Source organism: Esox lucius, chromosome 16 (genome assembly GCF_011004845.1).
Source record: "Esox lucius isolate fEsoLuc1 chromosome 16, fEsoLuc1.pri, whole genome shotgun sequence".
NCBI lineage: Eukaryota > Metazoa > Chordata > Actinopteri > Esociformes > Esocidae > Esox > Esox lucius.
Window position 1 is genome coordinate 4,804,774 of NC_047584.1, and position 16,258 is coordinate 4,821,031.

Below are 16,258 nucleotides of genomic sequence, written 5' to 3' on the forward strand. Positions count from 1 at the left end.
ATTATGAAAAAATACAGTGTACAGTGTTATTGTGTTTCTTCAAGAAAGAGAAATTTGAGTATACTAACATTTCAGTAATGCTGTACATTATTAATTTAATATTTACTACTTATATGCACTTCAAGTTATTGGCACCCTTGATAAAGATGAGTAAAGAAGGCTGTATAAAATCAACCCAGGAACAAGCTACTTTGTTATTTTCCAATGTGAGAAAAATATAATTTCTCAATGAGAAAAGTTCCCAAAAACTTGAATGTCAAAATGATTAAAAACTTGGTTTTCAGTACTTTTGCATCCTACCCTACAATAATAACAGGACTGAGCCTTTTATATTTTCAGTTACATTTTACATTCAAGTATGGAGCATGAAACACCACATTGCGCTGACAATAACCTGGCCCTCAAAGTAAAGAAAACCAAGGAGCTCATTATGGATTACAGGAAGTCTAAAGGCTGCAGTCTCACTGATGGCACTGAGGTGGATAGTGTGTCCAGTTTCAAATTCATGGGTGTCCACATCTCCAAGGACCTCTCCTGGACCCTCAACACCTCAGCCCTGGTCAAAAAGGAACAGCACGACCTGTACTTTTTGAGGAGGCTGAAGAAAGCCCGCCTGTCCTCCACGATCCTTGTGAACTTCTACCGCTGCACAATCAAGAGCATCCTGACAAACTTAGCGGTTGCTCCATAGCCGACCGGAAGGCCCTGCAATGTGTGGTAAAAACCGCCCAGCACATCACTGGTGCCCTGCTTCCTGCCATCATAGACCTCCAGAGCAAGACCTCCACTGCACAGTGTGCGTGGTATCATCAGGGACTCTTTCACACCCCTGCCACCAACTGCCCTCCTTCCATCAGGCAGGTGGTACAGGTCTCTTCGTTCCCGCACCAGCAGGCTCAGGAACAGTTTCATCCCATCTACTGTAACCCTGCTGGACTCTGTGACCCATCACTTAGCATACCCCCCCACCTCTTAGGGACCTTCTTGCACTATTCCATTTGTACTACTCTGACACTGCCTTGCAAAGTCTGATAATGGAGGTTTTCAGTTGTTACAGGTACGTGTCTACCTCAGGGACCTCACTGCTGCTATACCTGCATTTCAGTTGCACACGCATTGCACATTCAATTTGCTTTTAGTATTGCCATCATGCCTGCATTTACAGTTGTTATATATGCATGTCTACCTCGGGGACCTCATTGCACATGCTGAATCTAGAATGCCATTTAGTATTGCCATTTGTTCCTGCGCAACTATTATTTTTGTGGCATACAGAGACAATGATGAAAGTGTCAGTATCTAAATATTTCCGGACGTAACTGTATGTTCTTACTTTCCAAAAGGCCAATATTTTGCAGGCCAATGATAATGCCATGAGCAATAGCCCAAGGATGAGTTTAACTTCAACTTATTTTAGCAAATTCGTTAAAAAGTATATATTTTGCAAATGAAAATGTAATGACACCAAACGTAATGTGGAAAAGTACATTTGATATTCGACCAAATAATGAGCAAGCCTTTGTTTATGGCTCACGTCTGTGAAAGGGATCTTGCTGTGACCTGGGTCAACGAGCAAGTAATTAACAGATCTTAGGGCTCTCTGTTCATCTGTTAAAGAGATCTCGGTTTGACCTGACTGTAGTCTTGTGTCTGTTCTTTGTTCTGTAAGTGTATAGGCCATCTCTCCTGAAAGGGTCATTTAGAATGGACATGGGGTGCTCTGGGAAGGGCCCCCTGGGTTAACTCCCATTTAACCATTCAGCAAGTAGCGTGTTGCAATAGGATGTAACTGCTGCTTCCTGCATATGCTGTATTAACAAATGTTCAATTTGTGTATTCAGACTTCTTAATCTTATTCATTTCCACGGCAATCGATGGTGCCGTGACCCAGATTTTGGACGGAACCCTCTGTGCACTGCTGGGAGTCAGAACTCAAACCAGCCAATCATTAAAAAACAAAAACAACAAGGTAAGGGACCTTTTCCTAAAAATCGCTGTTTTAGAATGGCTCGTTCCCAGTGCTGAGACTATCCGCTGTTGGCAAGAAGATAGAAATTGAGAGACTGTTTACTGGAGACCTGGTAGACCTATTTTATGTCTGTGTTTTGTACCGGCGTTGGTATGAAGGGGCACCTGAAATATTTGAACGGGGGTAGAGGCGCACCAGATGGGTTATTTGTTGTCAGTGAATATTGGTAGTCTACGTTCTAGAAGTAGTTCTAGAAGTCGGGTTATGTTATGGGACAGTAAAGGAAACAGAACCAAGGACCCATATGTGACTTGGAACCGGTATTGGTCTGAGGATTTCATAAATTACAAAGAGTAATTATATGAATTATAAAGAGTATACAAATCTATAATAAAACTATATGATGAAAAGTTTGTACCATAAATGTAAAGCACTATCATCGGTTTTGAAGGATAGACAGGAGTGATAAGATTGTATAGAGGAAGTTGTGTGTTGCATTAGGATCTAACTGCTGCATCCTGCATATGCTGTATTAATTAAGGTTCAATTTGGGTACTCAAGACTCCTCTTCATCATTTGTGGTAATTTCCACAACAGTTAAATACACTAAATGGAGTGTCCCAGATCCACTTTTACTTTGCTTCGTCTACTTCGGGCAGTTCAACTGTGAATGTTGTCAATGTTTCATTAAATTGGCCAACATTGTCATCACTTACTAATTCAACTCTTTTGTTACATGCAAAGTTTCATTAATGTAATCATTTGTCTTTCTTGTAAGGGAAAGTAGGTAAACATTTTACTGTGACTAAACCTTAAATAGAATTACTCAATATTGTGTTTAGAACTGACACCTTTATGTACTGTGGGAGTCAAAAGTCTAAGACATTAATATGGGTAATATTTATTGATGGAAGCAATGGGACACAATAAAAAAAAAAAACAGATAAACAGGTTTGAGTTATCCCCTCAGTAACTAAACTAGAACACAATCCTCTCTGCTGGCTTGGACAAATTTGCATTTGAATCTTGTAATTCTCCTTCAACCTCACTGTTTTCATGACCTTACATGTTCATTAAACAACAGTACTATATATGATATATTGGCATTGAAGTAGCATTGCTCCTATTGAATTGAAGTTAAAGTTGTTGAGGTCAAATATTACGCCACCAGCACATACAACATTGGTTTTAACTCAATACAGACGCACCACTTATCCTTAAGGCACTATATTGTTAAGCAAAGACAACACAGAGCTTTAACCTGAGTAAAGTCTAAACTTACTATTGTCTCAGTTGCAGTCTGTTCTCTGAGGAAAACTGTCACGACTATCGACAGACTAAATACAACAGGTCATAGAAGACCCACTTCTAGTATCACAGCTTCACAACTATATGCGTCAACACCATGCTTTCTAGGAAATACAGTGAGGACTTCTGATATGAACAGCAGAACTCACCCTAGGGTCTCTCAAGACTAGTTCACCTGTCATGTTGTACTCTCTATTCCCTAGTATATACAGTAGTGTTTTTGTTTTCATTACATTTTTGCCGGACCGCGTAAGCGGAGCCGGCCAAGAAGAGTGAATGTCTCGGGAGTGAGTGAGTGACTACCCCTTGTTAAAAAGTGGCTAATGACGCAGCCTACCACGCAAGCGTCCGGTGTTCCAGCCTCACTGCAAACATAACAAATTACACATTAGGATTTATTCAGAATAGACAAAAACTTTGCTGGCTGCAACCTTCAGTAGCTGTGTTATAGTTAGCCTAAAATAAAACTGTTATGGTTATATTGTGACAATTTCTGGTGGATTTCACATCTGTGCATGCTTTTTGGGGCAATAGCCTATAGATCACAAGTACACTTTAGTTCCATTAATAAATGTTCTATTGCTCAGGTTATTTCAGCAAAAATGTAATGGCTGGGATAAAAGTGGCATTTGAAGACCATACAGAGGTTGACTGGCTACCAGCAAGCCCTGTGCACTTGTGGTATTATCCCTGACCTTCAATGTTTTGACCCCAGTTCGATTCTCCTCTCATACGTTCCAATTTTTGTCTCTTAGAAATATTTATCCATTTCGTACATTTCAGCGATCGCACAACAACATATATCCACTCCGTAATACCATGAATCTCTCATATTTAAGAGAATAATTGTATTACATGACACTTTTATACTGTTTTATATTTTTTTTATTTTTTTTATATTTTAGATTGTTTTCTAAAGAAACTAACCAGCCACGGAGTAATTAGAGTCATTATTTTCATTTTAGGTAGGCTGTATAGCTATTAGCTCGCCATCTACAGTAATCTTTGTACAATAGTAGACTTTAGTTCCGCTAATAAACATTCTCTTATCCACGTTATTTCAGCAAATGGCTCAGGTAATGGTTTTGTTCCTCCTGTTTAAATAGCATAAAGGTTAAAGACACTGTCTGCCACATAGAAAACCATGGATCAAAACCAGCCAGGGACAACAACATTCATCCTTTCTAATCACGGGCCGGCTGAACAAGGCTTGCCTGGTTCCTTTTCTGGTTACATTAGTTATGTTCTGTGTATTTTCCTGCAACTGTAAGCTTTTGGCAAGGCTGTCAATGAAAACAAATATTGGTTCTTATTGGACTTGCCTTGTACCAAAACACCAAAAAAACTAAATACAAATTAGAAATAATGATTTGTTTTTAACCGACCTGGAGTAACCTCACTTCAGATGTCCATTCCTGTTCAGACTCAACCTCAAGCCACCTGTGTCAATATCAGTGGGTACTGGGTTAGTAGTAGTGAATGGTACTACCTCAACATTTCTGACATCCATATATTGATATTTTGTGATATTGCTTCCCCCTATGCAGTACCCCAGTGCCTTCCATCATTCAGATCATAGGTCAACCTCCACAGTGTCCACATCCAGTTCCTCATTAGTGTTGTACTGCTCTTCTGATATCAGTTTGGTCGGGAGGGTTTCCCTGAAAACGGTACCAGGCTCCACCCCTGGCATCTTCTCCTCTTTGCTGAGACAGACAGGATATAGAAATAGATTAACTAGAATGATTACACTTTCACAGGAAATGAGCCATGCTTGAACATCTTTTTTAGTGCAAAAATGTTCTGGAAGGATGCTACTGCAGACCTGAATGTGGTCCAATAGGTGACGGCAGTGTTTTCAACGAAATCAAAGTAAAACGGAATGGGGAAAGTAGGAGTTAGTGTTGGTATTAGTGTTATGTCATCTACCTTGTACTGGTGCTGGTACTGGTACTGCTTGCCCTATTGGACCTCCTTCCTTTGGTCTCAGAACAGATGACCGCAGGTGCCTTCATGTCTCCTATCAAAGACATTCAATGTTTATCTATTTGTCAGATCAATCAGATGCTTTCATCTAGCAACATCATTCTTGTAAAAAGGCTCTATGCAACACAGTGACAGAGCAACTTCGTCAATTAGGGAAAACCACGTTTTGAAAAATAAAAATGCCAGACATTCCAGAATATATAACTAGAATCTTTCATACTACTAATCTGAATTTTATTCAAGCGGATGGTGTCAACCATTATGGGTCTGGTTTCAATGTCACATTGTTGTCTGAAAAAACTAACAAGATAATTCCTATACCAACTAATGGGTCAGCAGATATCGTTGGAGAGCTGGGCCTGTAAAAGATGGTTTCAATATCTCACCCGACAAATAAGAAGCTTTAAAATAAAATCTTGAGCAAAGCACTTGACCTTAATAGCTCCTGTAAGTCCCTTTGAATAAGTGTCTGCAAAATTACTAAAATGTAAAGCAAGGTTTATTCCACTTGGATGATGCCATCGAAACATACCATCATAAGTAGGGCTGTTTCTGACAGTGGGTGAGCGCGAGTGATCACCTAGAGATGGCTGCTTCGGCGAATCAGAGCTGACGAAGGAAGCGGCATCCTCCCCCTCTGTCCCGGTAGCCAATAAGGAAGCTCTGTATTGGATGAGTGGCAGCCAACACTCCTCCCTGTTGCTTATGGTCTGTTCATTCACATACCTCTGTAGGTAGGAGTGACTGGAGGGAGATGGGGACAGTGTTATAAAGCTAATCCACAAATACCAAACACAGGAGGAAACACACCAAGAGCGTCTACTGGATGGCTAAAATGTAAATGTAGTACATCTAGTCTATAACCGTCCTATACTGTCTGTTTTATGTTTTATGTCCTCCCCTCACCAGCTTCTCTTTACTTACACAGTTTTCTTGTCTGGTCTGAGGAGCTTGCTGGAGAACTCGCTGAGGATGGTGAGGTAGGAGAGGTGTGGAGATGAAGGCCTCTCAGCTTTCTGGACCAAGCCCTGGAACACAAACTCTATTCCATCCCTACACCCGCACAGAAAAGGAGAGTGAATGACATCATGCACATTAATTACATTTCTTCTACAAATATTAGCATTGGTTATGATCATGAATTCATTATGAATTCAAAACAAATCGTCTCATAAAAACATGCAAGATGAAAGCCGTGTGTGTTTTGTCATGTGTGCAACATAATGACATATTGTCTACCCACCTGTGAATCAGAGCGAGAGACTCTCTGGACTTGGTCTGGTCCCAGCCAAAGGTGAGAGAGAAGCGCCTGGCCAATTCTTTGATGCTGCTGAAGGTTTGGACCCCCAAGCTACAGGCGACTCCACTGTCCTGCTCCTGCTTCAGACGCAGGAACAACTGAGACAAATAGGACATAACCTTTTAGAATTACAACCGTTTTGGATCAGTACAATGTCAGCTGACTGTAACTCAATTGGAAAAGTCTACTTAGCTCAATTTAGTTGAGTTCAAATGAACTGCGCTGAACATTGCTTGGCTCAGTGCAAACCTCCTGTCCCTCATTTAATTAGAATTACAGTCTTTGGACTAGGATGAGTTTTGTTGTTTTGGCTTGGTACTCCAGCACATTGGATTTAAAATGTAATAATGATTAACAGGTTAAAATGTAAATTGTCACCTTTAATTTGAGGGTAATTACTTTTATAAACTGTAAACCAAACGCAACATTGGAACTGGCTCACTTGTCATCATTGACAATGGCATCCATACATGCCCAAAACATGACATACATGCCCTCCACTTTTTTTCACAGATAAGTTTGTGATGCCAGTCGCTTTTTTCTCCACACGTTCCTCATGTACATCTTAATGTCTCATCAGAATCAGAGAAGGATAAGGCTGAAAAAAATCCACTGCAAGGGAAGGAGGGTCTTGTCAATGCGTGAGTAAAACACAGTTGGGCCATTCTTAGGCTTCTACATTTAGTCTGAACAGTAGGTATAGAAAGTCCACACTTTATACCTCAGCAAGTTCGGGGAGTGTGTTCACTTATCCAAATAGGGTATTTTATTGTTAAAAGATTAGATTCGATTTTTGCTGGCGAAGCCGGCCAAGAAGAGCGAATGTCTCTCAGGTTGTGACTGACTGACTTACTGTCCCTTGTTAAATAGAATAGTGGTTAGAGACACGGACTATTAAGCAAGAGGACCCACATTCGAGTCTTGTCACAGTCAAAACAAATGATGCATTAGGATTTGTTCCGGATAGATATGAACTTTGCTGGCTACAACCTTAAGTAGTTGCATTATAGTAAGCCTACAATAAAGTACCCATCCGTGCATGCTTTTTGGGGTAAAATACTCTACATTTAGAATTTCTGGTTTTTCCACTTGATATTGTGGGTCACTGTGTGTAAATAAATCTGGAAAAATATTTTATTTGATGTGTTTCCATTTCAGGCAGTAAGGCCACAAAATGTGAACATTTTGAAAGGGGGTGGTGACTCTATATCCAATGTAAAGTATATGCTTCAAATAATAATGAAGCATAATAATCTGAAAAGTAATACAGTAACAAAATGTCACACTTCCTAAATGTAATTAATTATTCTGAGAATAATTATTTTAGACAGTGACCTTCATAAATATTGGAACGATATTGGAAAATCCTATTTTTGCTGTAGACTCAAGGTATACAAAAACAATTAAGAGGAATATGAGGCAAAAGTAAAGACTGTCACCTTTCATTTCTGTCCATTTCATCACATTTGTTTTACCAAATAAGAATAAAAGCGCTGTCACAGAGTTACATCCCCCCATTTTATATAAAGCATACTTCTCCCAAATGGCCTTTCTTTGATTCCTATAGGCCTTATGTTTATTTGGGAGCAGACTGAGATATAATGTCAAGAGGAAGGTGATGGGAGGAGTGAGACAAAGTGAAAACAACAAACACTATCGCACCTGTTGCAGACAAAGCACTAAAGTGCGGGCACTCTCGATCTTATCCATCTGCCTCGTTCTGCTCAGGGTCTCCTTTATGATGTCACCAAAGTCATTGTAATACTGAAGGCAGTCAGGCAGAATGGGGGAGTGGGAAGGGAGGAGAGGGGTGACAGTGGTGAGTGGTGGTGACGAGGAGGGGGGAGACAGTCCTATCAGTCTTTCGTGTTTCGTCTGAACTGTGCCCACTGTCCCCCCCACATGACTATGGATACACAACACTGTGTCTGTGCTTGAGTATGTTTGGCGCAAGCGTATCATGCTGGCACTGCCTGACCATACATCCCTTACATGTCCTGCTGTTCCACACAAACACACAACTGAATATTCATACCTGTGTGTTTACTCTGCTAGTCTATTCTACTGTATGTAAAAGCTCTACCTTGCCATTTTGTCCTACCAGAGTAAAAAAGTATGTATTTCCCCCAAAATATGTTCAGTGCCAGTCAAGTTTGGAAACACCTACTCATTCAAGTGTATTGCTTTATTTTTTACCATTTTCCATATTTTTGAGTAACAGTGAAAACAGACATGAAAACTATGAAATAACACACATGGAATTGTGTAGTAACCAAAAACAAATCAAAATAAATTTATATTTTAGATTCTTCAAAGTAGCCACCTTGATGACAGCTTTGAACCCTCTGGGCATTTCCTCAATCAGCTTCATGAGGTAGTTACCTGGAATGCTTTTCCAACAGCCTTGAAAGAGCAAGGTGAAACAACCACACAGTTCTGTAGTAAATGCATTCTAATCAATGAATGTAGTTATCGGAAAAGGTCAGTGCTGGACACCGTGCAATAATTAGAGAACACATCAAATGTAACAAAAGAAAACAGGCCGAGTTTGTGGAAGTGGAACTATTTTAAGGTATGCTATGATTGGTCTGCTGGGTAGGGAGCAATCCAAGCCTAAGATGCCCAAATCAGAGGGGGTGGTGGTTCACAGTGTCGAAGGCAGTGGACAGATCATGGAGGATGAGGAGAGTCAGCTTTGGCAATAAGAGCTTCTGTTACCGGCCTGTTGTTTTGACATCAGAGGGCCAAGTGTTGGTTTCTTTAAGGGGGGAGATGTTGAAATCCGCTGGGCAGGCCAGTGCTCATCAAAGTGCTGATGAGGGAGGTGAGGAATGGGAAAAGTTCTCATGAGATTGTGTCTGGAGAAGGGAGGAGGTTATTGGGTCAAGAGGGCATGATGTTGGGCCTTCACTAGCTGCAGGATAGCTGGTAAAAGCCGGGAAAAAGCGGTTAATGTGTGGCTAAATCTGTCATGTGAGCGTCCAGTGAGTGAATAAAGTAGGGATATCGCCAAAACTCTTTTGAAAGTGGATGACAGAGTAATCGGCAGATCGGGGAGAGGGCAGGGGAGCAGGTGGACACTTAGGAGTAAGGAGGTGGAAAATAGTTTCCTGGGGTTAGAAAGTGGCTTAAGCAGCAGATAAGGAGGAAGAGAAAGTAGCAAATAGGGACTGGAAATTCAGTTTTCCTCAGTTTTTGCTCAGCTGCCCAAAGCCAATGCAGCACTCCATCACTCTCCTTCTTGGTCAGATATTCCTTACACAGCATGGAGGTGTGTTTGGGGTCATTGTCCTGTTGAAAACAAGTTACAGACCCACTTAATGCAAACCAGATGGGATTGTGTATCACTGCAGAGTACTGTGGTTGCCATCCTGGATGAGTGAGTAAATCACTGACACCGTAACCAGTAAAGCACCCCAACAACATCCATTAATTTGGGCTGCAATCTCAGGTGCAGTTACCTGTCGATTTCTGAGGCTGGTAACTCTTATGAACCTATATTAAACAGCAGAAGTAACTCTGAGTCTTTCCTTTGGTGGTCCTCATGAGAGCCAGTTTTACCAAAGCTCTTGAAGGTTTTTGCAACTGCACAAAAGTTCTTGACATTTTCTGGATTGATTGATCTTCGTGTCTTAAACCAATGATAGACTGTTGTTTCTCATTGCTTATTTGAGCTGTTGTACTACAGTACATACTTAATGATGGTCTTCTGTATACCAACCCTATCTTGTCACAACACAACTGATTGGCTCAAACACATTAAGAAGGAAAGACATTCCACAAACTAACTTTTAACAAGGCACACCTGTTTATTGAAATGCATTCCAGGTGACTAACTCATGAACCTGGTTGAGAGAAAGCGAAGAGTGTGAAAAGCTGTCATCAAGTCAAATGGTGGCTTCTTTGATGAATCTACAATATGAGATGTATTTCCATAAAAAACATTGGTTACTACATGATATCATGTTCTATTTCTAAGTTTTGATTTCTACACTGCTATTAAATAAAGCCAACTGCTTCAGCATTGGTTCAAATCTGGCATACAGTATCTTCAACTTTCCCAATTGTTGAAAAGCGTATTGGGAGAATAGCCTTACCTTCATGTAATACATGAAGACCTCAGCAGCCATACTCATCTCCAGCACCCCGTGAACTATGAGTTTACAGTAGGCTGCCAACAGGTTCCTGCGTCTGTGGAGCTCCTCCAACCTCCCTTCAGAGGACTCTACATTACTACCTGGCAGAGAGAGCCAGAGAGAGAGAGAGCACATGGACAGTGGTAAGGGAGTCTTATTTATTATTGTATTTTTCATTATTTTATTACGTATAGTTTTTGTTTTATTGCTGTGGCAATGTGGGGGGAAAATGCCCATGCCAATAAAGCCTTTTAAGTTTAAAATCCACAGAGAGAGAGAGAGAGAGGGGACATGGACAAAGGGAGAGAGAGAGAGGACATGGACAGAGGGAGAGAGAGAGGACATGGACAGAGGGAGAGAGGAGGGGGACATGGACAGAGGAAGAGAGGGGGGGACATGGACAGAGGGAGAGAGGAGGGGGCATGGACAGAGGGAGAGAGAGAAAGAGAGGACATGGACAGAGGGAGAGAGAGGACATGGACAGAGGGAGACAGAGGACATGGACAGAGGGAGAGAGAGAGAGAGAGAGGACATGGACAGAGGGAGAGAGAGGACATGGACAGAGGGAGAGAGAGGACATGGACAGAGGGAGAGAGAGAGGACATGGACAGAGGGAGAGGGGGGGGCATGGACAGAGGGAGAGAGAGAGGACATGGACAGAGGGAGAGAGGGGACATGGACAGAGGGAGAGAGAGAGAGGACATGGACAGAGGGAGAGAGAGAGGACATGGACAGAGGGAGAGAGAGGACATGGACAGAGGGAGAGAGAGGACATGGACAGAGGGAGAGAGGGGGGGGCATGGACAGAGGGAGAGGGGGGGGGGGGCATGGACAGAGGGAGAGGGGGGGGGGCATGGACAGAGGGAGAGAGAGAGAGAGAGGACATGGACAGAGGGAGAGAGAGGACATGGACAGAGGGAGAGAGAGAGAGAGGACATGGACAGAGGAAGAGAGAGGACATGGACAGAGGGAGAGAGAGAGAGAGAGGACATGGACAGAGGGGGAGAGAATAATGGGGAGCAACAACAAGGGTCTGAGGTGAAGAAAGGGAAAAGGAAAAATATATGGGGTTGAGGGAGGGGTGCTGTGTGAGAACAGAGAGTGGTTTAGTTAGTTCCAGGGATTTGGGTTGAACAGGTGGAAATGAGGGGCAACACTACTTATGACACCATGTGGGTTTAATCCCTCGCACAGCTAATAAAAACCACACTGGGGTGAACCAAAGTTAATGCTATTTTATGACGGAAAGACATTGCCTTTATTTTATCACTTAAAGTAATGCCTTGGCCTTGAGACTGATCTTCAACCAATTGCCTAATAGAAAACAGGGCGCTGCAAAGGCCAGGTGGTAAATCAAATCAAACAATAGATCTTTATTACATGTTCCAAAAAAACGAATAGTCCAATATTGCATTTCTTTGAACATATGAGAAATTCCCTCCCATGTGGTTATTGACTTAGCTGGACTCTCTGTGTCCGGACGCAATATGCTGTGTGTGGGAACAGCGGTCACCAAAAACCACTGAATATGAATGCCTCCGCTTGACCAGCAATACAAAATATAGTAAATGTCAAAAAAAAGACATTATATGAATGACAATTCAACACCATGTCGTTTCTATTGATCAATTATCTTATTTTTATATAATGAAGCCATTTCCCAAGTTACAGTTGTGCTCATAAGTTTGCATACGCTGGCAGATATTGTGAAATTTTGGCACTGATTTTGAAAATATGACTGATCAGGCAAAAAAAACGGTCATTGAAGGATAGTGATCATATGAAGCCATTTATTACCACATAGTTGTTTGGCTTATTTCTAAGGATAATAGAAATCAACCAAATGGCCCTGATCAAAAGTTTACATACTCTTGAATGTTTGGCCTTGTTACAGACACACAAGGTGACACACACAGGTGAAAATGGCAATTAAAGGTGAATTTCCAACACCTGTAGCTTTTTAAATTGCAATTAGTGTCTGTGTATAAATAGTCAATGAGTTTGTTAGCTCTCACATGGATGCACTGAGCAGGCTAGATACTGAGCCATGGGGAGCAGAAAATAACTGTCAAAAGACCTGTGTAACAAGGTAATGGAACTTTACAAAGATGGAAAAGGATATAAAAAGATATCCATTCATTCATCTTCTTCCGCTTCATCCGGGGCCGGGTCGCGGGGGCAGCAGTCTAAGCAGAGATGCCCAGACTTCCCTCTCCCTAGACACTTCCTCCAGCTCTTCCAGGGGGACACAGAGGCGTTCCCAGGCCAGCCGGGAGACATAGTCCCTCCAGCGTGTCCTAGGTCTTCCCCGGGGTCTCCTCCCGGTGGGACGGGACCGGAACACCTTCCCAGGAAGGCGTTCCGGAGGCATCCGAAACAGATGCCCAAGCCACCTCAGCTGACCCCTCTCGATGTGGAGGAGCAGCGGCTCTACTCTGTGCTCCTCCCGGGTGACCGAGCTGCTCACCCTATCTCTAAGGGATCGCCCAGCCACCCTGCGGAGAAAGCTCATTTCGGCTGCCTGTATCCGGGATCTTGTCCTTTCGGTCATGACCCAAAGCTCATGACCATAGGTGACAGTAGGAACGTAGATTGACCGGTAAATCGAGAGCTTCGCCTTGCGGCTCAGCTCTTTCTTCACCACGACAGACCGATACATCGGCCGCATTACTGCAGAAGCTGCACCGATCCGTCTGTCAATCTCCCGTTCCATCCTTCCCTCACTCGTGAACAAGACCCCTAGATACTTAAACTCCTCCACTTGAGGCAGGCACTCTCCACCAACCTGAAGTGGGCAAGCCACCTTTTTCCGACTGAGGACCATGGCCTTGCAAAAAAGATATCCAAAGCCTTGCAAATGCCAGTCAGTACTGTTCAATCACTTATTAAGAAGTGGAAAATTCAGGGATCTCTTGATACTAAACCAAGTTCAGGTAGACCAAGAAAGATTTCAGCCAAAATAATTGTTCAGGATACAAAGAAATACCTGCATGTAACCTCAGGAGAAATACAGGTTGCTCTGGAAAAAGACAGTGGGGTTGTTTTAAGGAGCACAATACGACGATACTTGAACAAAAATAAGCTGCATGGTCGTGTTGCTAGAAAGAAGCCTTTACTGCGCCAATGCCACAAAAAAGCCTGGTTACAATATGCCCGACAACACCTTGACTCAGGTCAACAAAACCTATAGTGAACAGAATACCATCCCCACTATGAAGCATGGTGGTGGCTCACTGATGTTTTCGGGGTGTGTGAGCTCTAAAGGCACAGGGAATTTTGTGAAACTTAATGGCAAGATGAATGCAGCATGTTATTAGAAAATACTGGCAATTTGCATTCTTCTGCACGAAAGCTGCGCATTGGACACTCTTGGACTTTCCAGCACTGCAATGACCCTAAGCACCACCTGCCAGAATTCGGGGCCTCATAGACAACTATTACAAAAGACTGCATGCTGTCATTGATGTCAAAGGGAGCAATACACACTATTAAGAATTATGGGTATGCAGACTTTTGAACAGGAGTCAGTTAATTTTTTTTCTTTGTAGCCATGTTTTCTTTTATGATTGTGCCATTTTGTTATGACCTACATTTGAGCGACAGGTTACAGCGTTGGCCCAGTAAACAAAAGGTCAGTGGCGCAGGTGCTGATGTGCCCTTGAGCAAGGCATTAAACCCTAATTGCTTCTGTACGTCACTTTGGTTAACAAATAATAAATGTACATATTTGTTGTCACTTGAGTGCCTGATTAAAGGGTTACTTTCTACTGCCCATAATTGGAAGGGTGGAATATATATAGCAGTTTATAGTCCAGAAGCACCTCTGATCCCATCACATCACCAGCCTTGACACGGCTCTCCAAAAGGACAAAATTAATAATAATAACAATAATGATTATTAACTATGAACGTGTCTAAATGTATTATCAGGATTCACTTTGAATGGTGAACAGTAAACCTGAGATTATTGTACAGTTTTAGACAAGTCATACAAAGATGAACACTGCCATCTACTGGAGAAGGGTGAAAGACACAAGATATGCACAGAGGTCAGTCTAGACCAGGGGCTTCCTGTATCAATCTTGCATTTCTTTTCTAACTAAATTCTGGCGTATGTGGAAATCCTACGATTTGCGTGTGCAAACAATTGGGATTTATCAAACTGGCGTATGCAACACATATGCATGCTTCCGTTGATAAATCAGATCCATACTATACTTCTGTGTACGTGAACAAGCTTACGTTGTCTGCCCAAAGAACGCCCACAATTACCCATATAAGGTATCCAAATTAGCTCTATAGACTACGTACTTTCGGTAGATACCACGAAGCAAGGTGGAGACTGATCAGAAAATACTCCCATAAATCTCCCATATTGTGAACTTCACATTATATCTAATATGTAATCTAAAAACATTCCATTTTTCAAAACGTATCAAGTAGCCTGACAACCATTCATAAATGTTCCGCATTGCAAGACGTGTCTGCTGTTAAAATAAAGTGGTCAGAGATCAACCAAGGTGGAAGTGATAATGGAATTTGCTGCACTCCTAACTAGTGTCTAAACTACAGGAGGTGGGCAAAGTGTGACAGATATTTCTCCCATTGACTAGCAAATCACTGGTATCATTGGGGAGATCAGAGTGGAAAAGCCCATAATGGGGAAACTGACATGTCGCTGTGGGAGGGTTGCAGTAAGTGATAATTTGCCATTAGGCTAATCATACCATTTCAACTTCACATTCAAGAAACATGTTAATACAGACAAAATCAAAGTGAACTGGTCAAGCCCAGTTCAAGTCATGTGGGACTTAGCTGTTATTTTCGCTCCAGAACAAGTATATGCAGTGGCATACCAGAGTGGGGTTGTGGGGTTCTGCAGTTTGGCAGTGGTATGGTTTCAAGTGAGGACTTAGCGGGTTGTGGGTATCCCTAACCCTTACCGGGTTGTGGCATTACAGTAACCATTTAAAAGAAACCGTAGCCTAGAGAATGTGACCAAGAAAGTGTTAGAAAAGATCAATGACTCTTGGAAAGAACTTGTGATAAAAGGATGGTTCCATTTTAAGTAAATGCATTTTTCACTTAGTGCTGCAAAAACACATAGAACCTCTTAGTCGTAAAAGTGAGCATCTTTTAATCAATCGGCATATTGTAGCCTAGTGGTGTATGGTAAAATATGCAATGTCGAATGTGTTGCTTTACGCACATGGGGCTATTGTTCGTCCATTGAATGCCCAAAGTTTTGCAACCTATTAGTCCTAACAGTTTGTAGTCCTACATTCCTACAGGCTGTAGGGTTTTGACCCTTGCTACATCCATAGCTTATAGGCCTACGATGGTGCAGGAAACATTTTGCTCATTCCTGTAAGCTATTCATATTTCTACTGATAAGAGTTCTCCCATGTGTTTCAGTTGACATTCCTCTAATAGCTTTTCCAGAATTGCATGGGATTTCTCCAATTCCACCTCTAGGCTGTACATACGCATAGAGATCCACACGCTTACCCTGTCAGTTCAACACTGATAAATGCCAACCTTCACGTCAAAACGGGGTAC

General features: G+C 42.0%; 1 protein-coding gene across 7 annotated transcripts in view; it reads right to left on the reverse strand.

The window, feature by feature from the left end:
• Positions 1 to 2,858: 2,858 nt before the first annotated feature.
• si:ch211-269e2.1 (cohesin subunit SA-2) overlaps positions 2,859 to 16,258 on the reverse strand; it is a 33,423-nt gene continuing 20,023 nt past the window's right edge. For 4 of the 7 annotated variants that reach the window (XM_010901379.4, XM_010901377.4, XM_010901375.4 and 1 more), the window contains exons 26-32: positions 10,661 to 10,800; positions 8,226 to 8,327; positions 6,507 to 6,661; positions 6,188 to 6,316; positions 5,796 to 6,007; positions 5,207 to 5,297; positions 2,859 to 4,983 (exon numbers count right to left, since the gene is read on the reverse strand). In XM_010901379.4, the coding sequence (XP_010899681.2) occupies positions 4,851 to 4,983; positions 5,207 to 5,297; positions 5,796 to 6,007; positions 6,188 to 6,316; positions 6,507 to 6,661; positions 8,226 to 8,327; positions 10,661 to 10,800 (962 nt within the window). In that variant the 3' untranslated portion in view covers positions 2,859 to 4,850. Of the gene's footprint in view, positions 4,984 to 5,206; positions 5,298 to 5,795; positions 6,008 to 6,187; positions 6,317 to 6,506; positions 6,662 to 7,005; positions 7,176 to 8,225; positions 8,328 to 10,660; positions 10,801 to 16,258 lie in introns of those variants that run through there. The other 3 variants (XM_010901378.4, XM_020055003.2, XR_829394.3) reach the window with 3 other exon arrangements.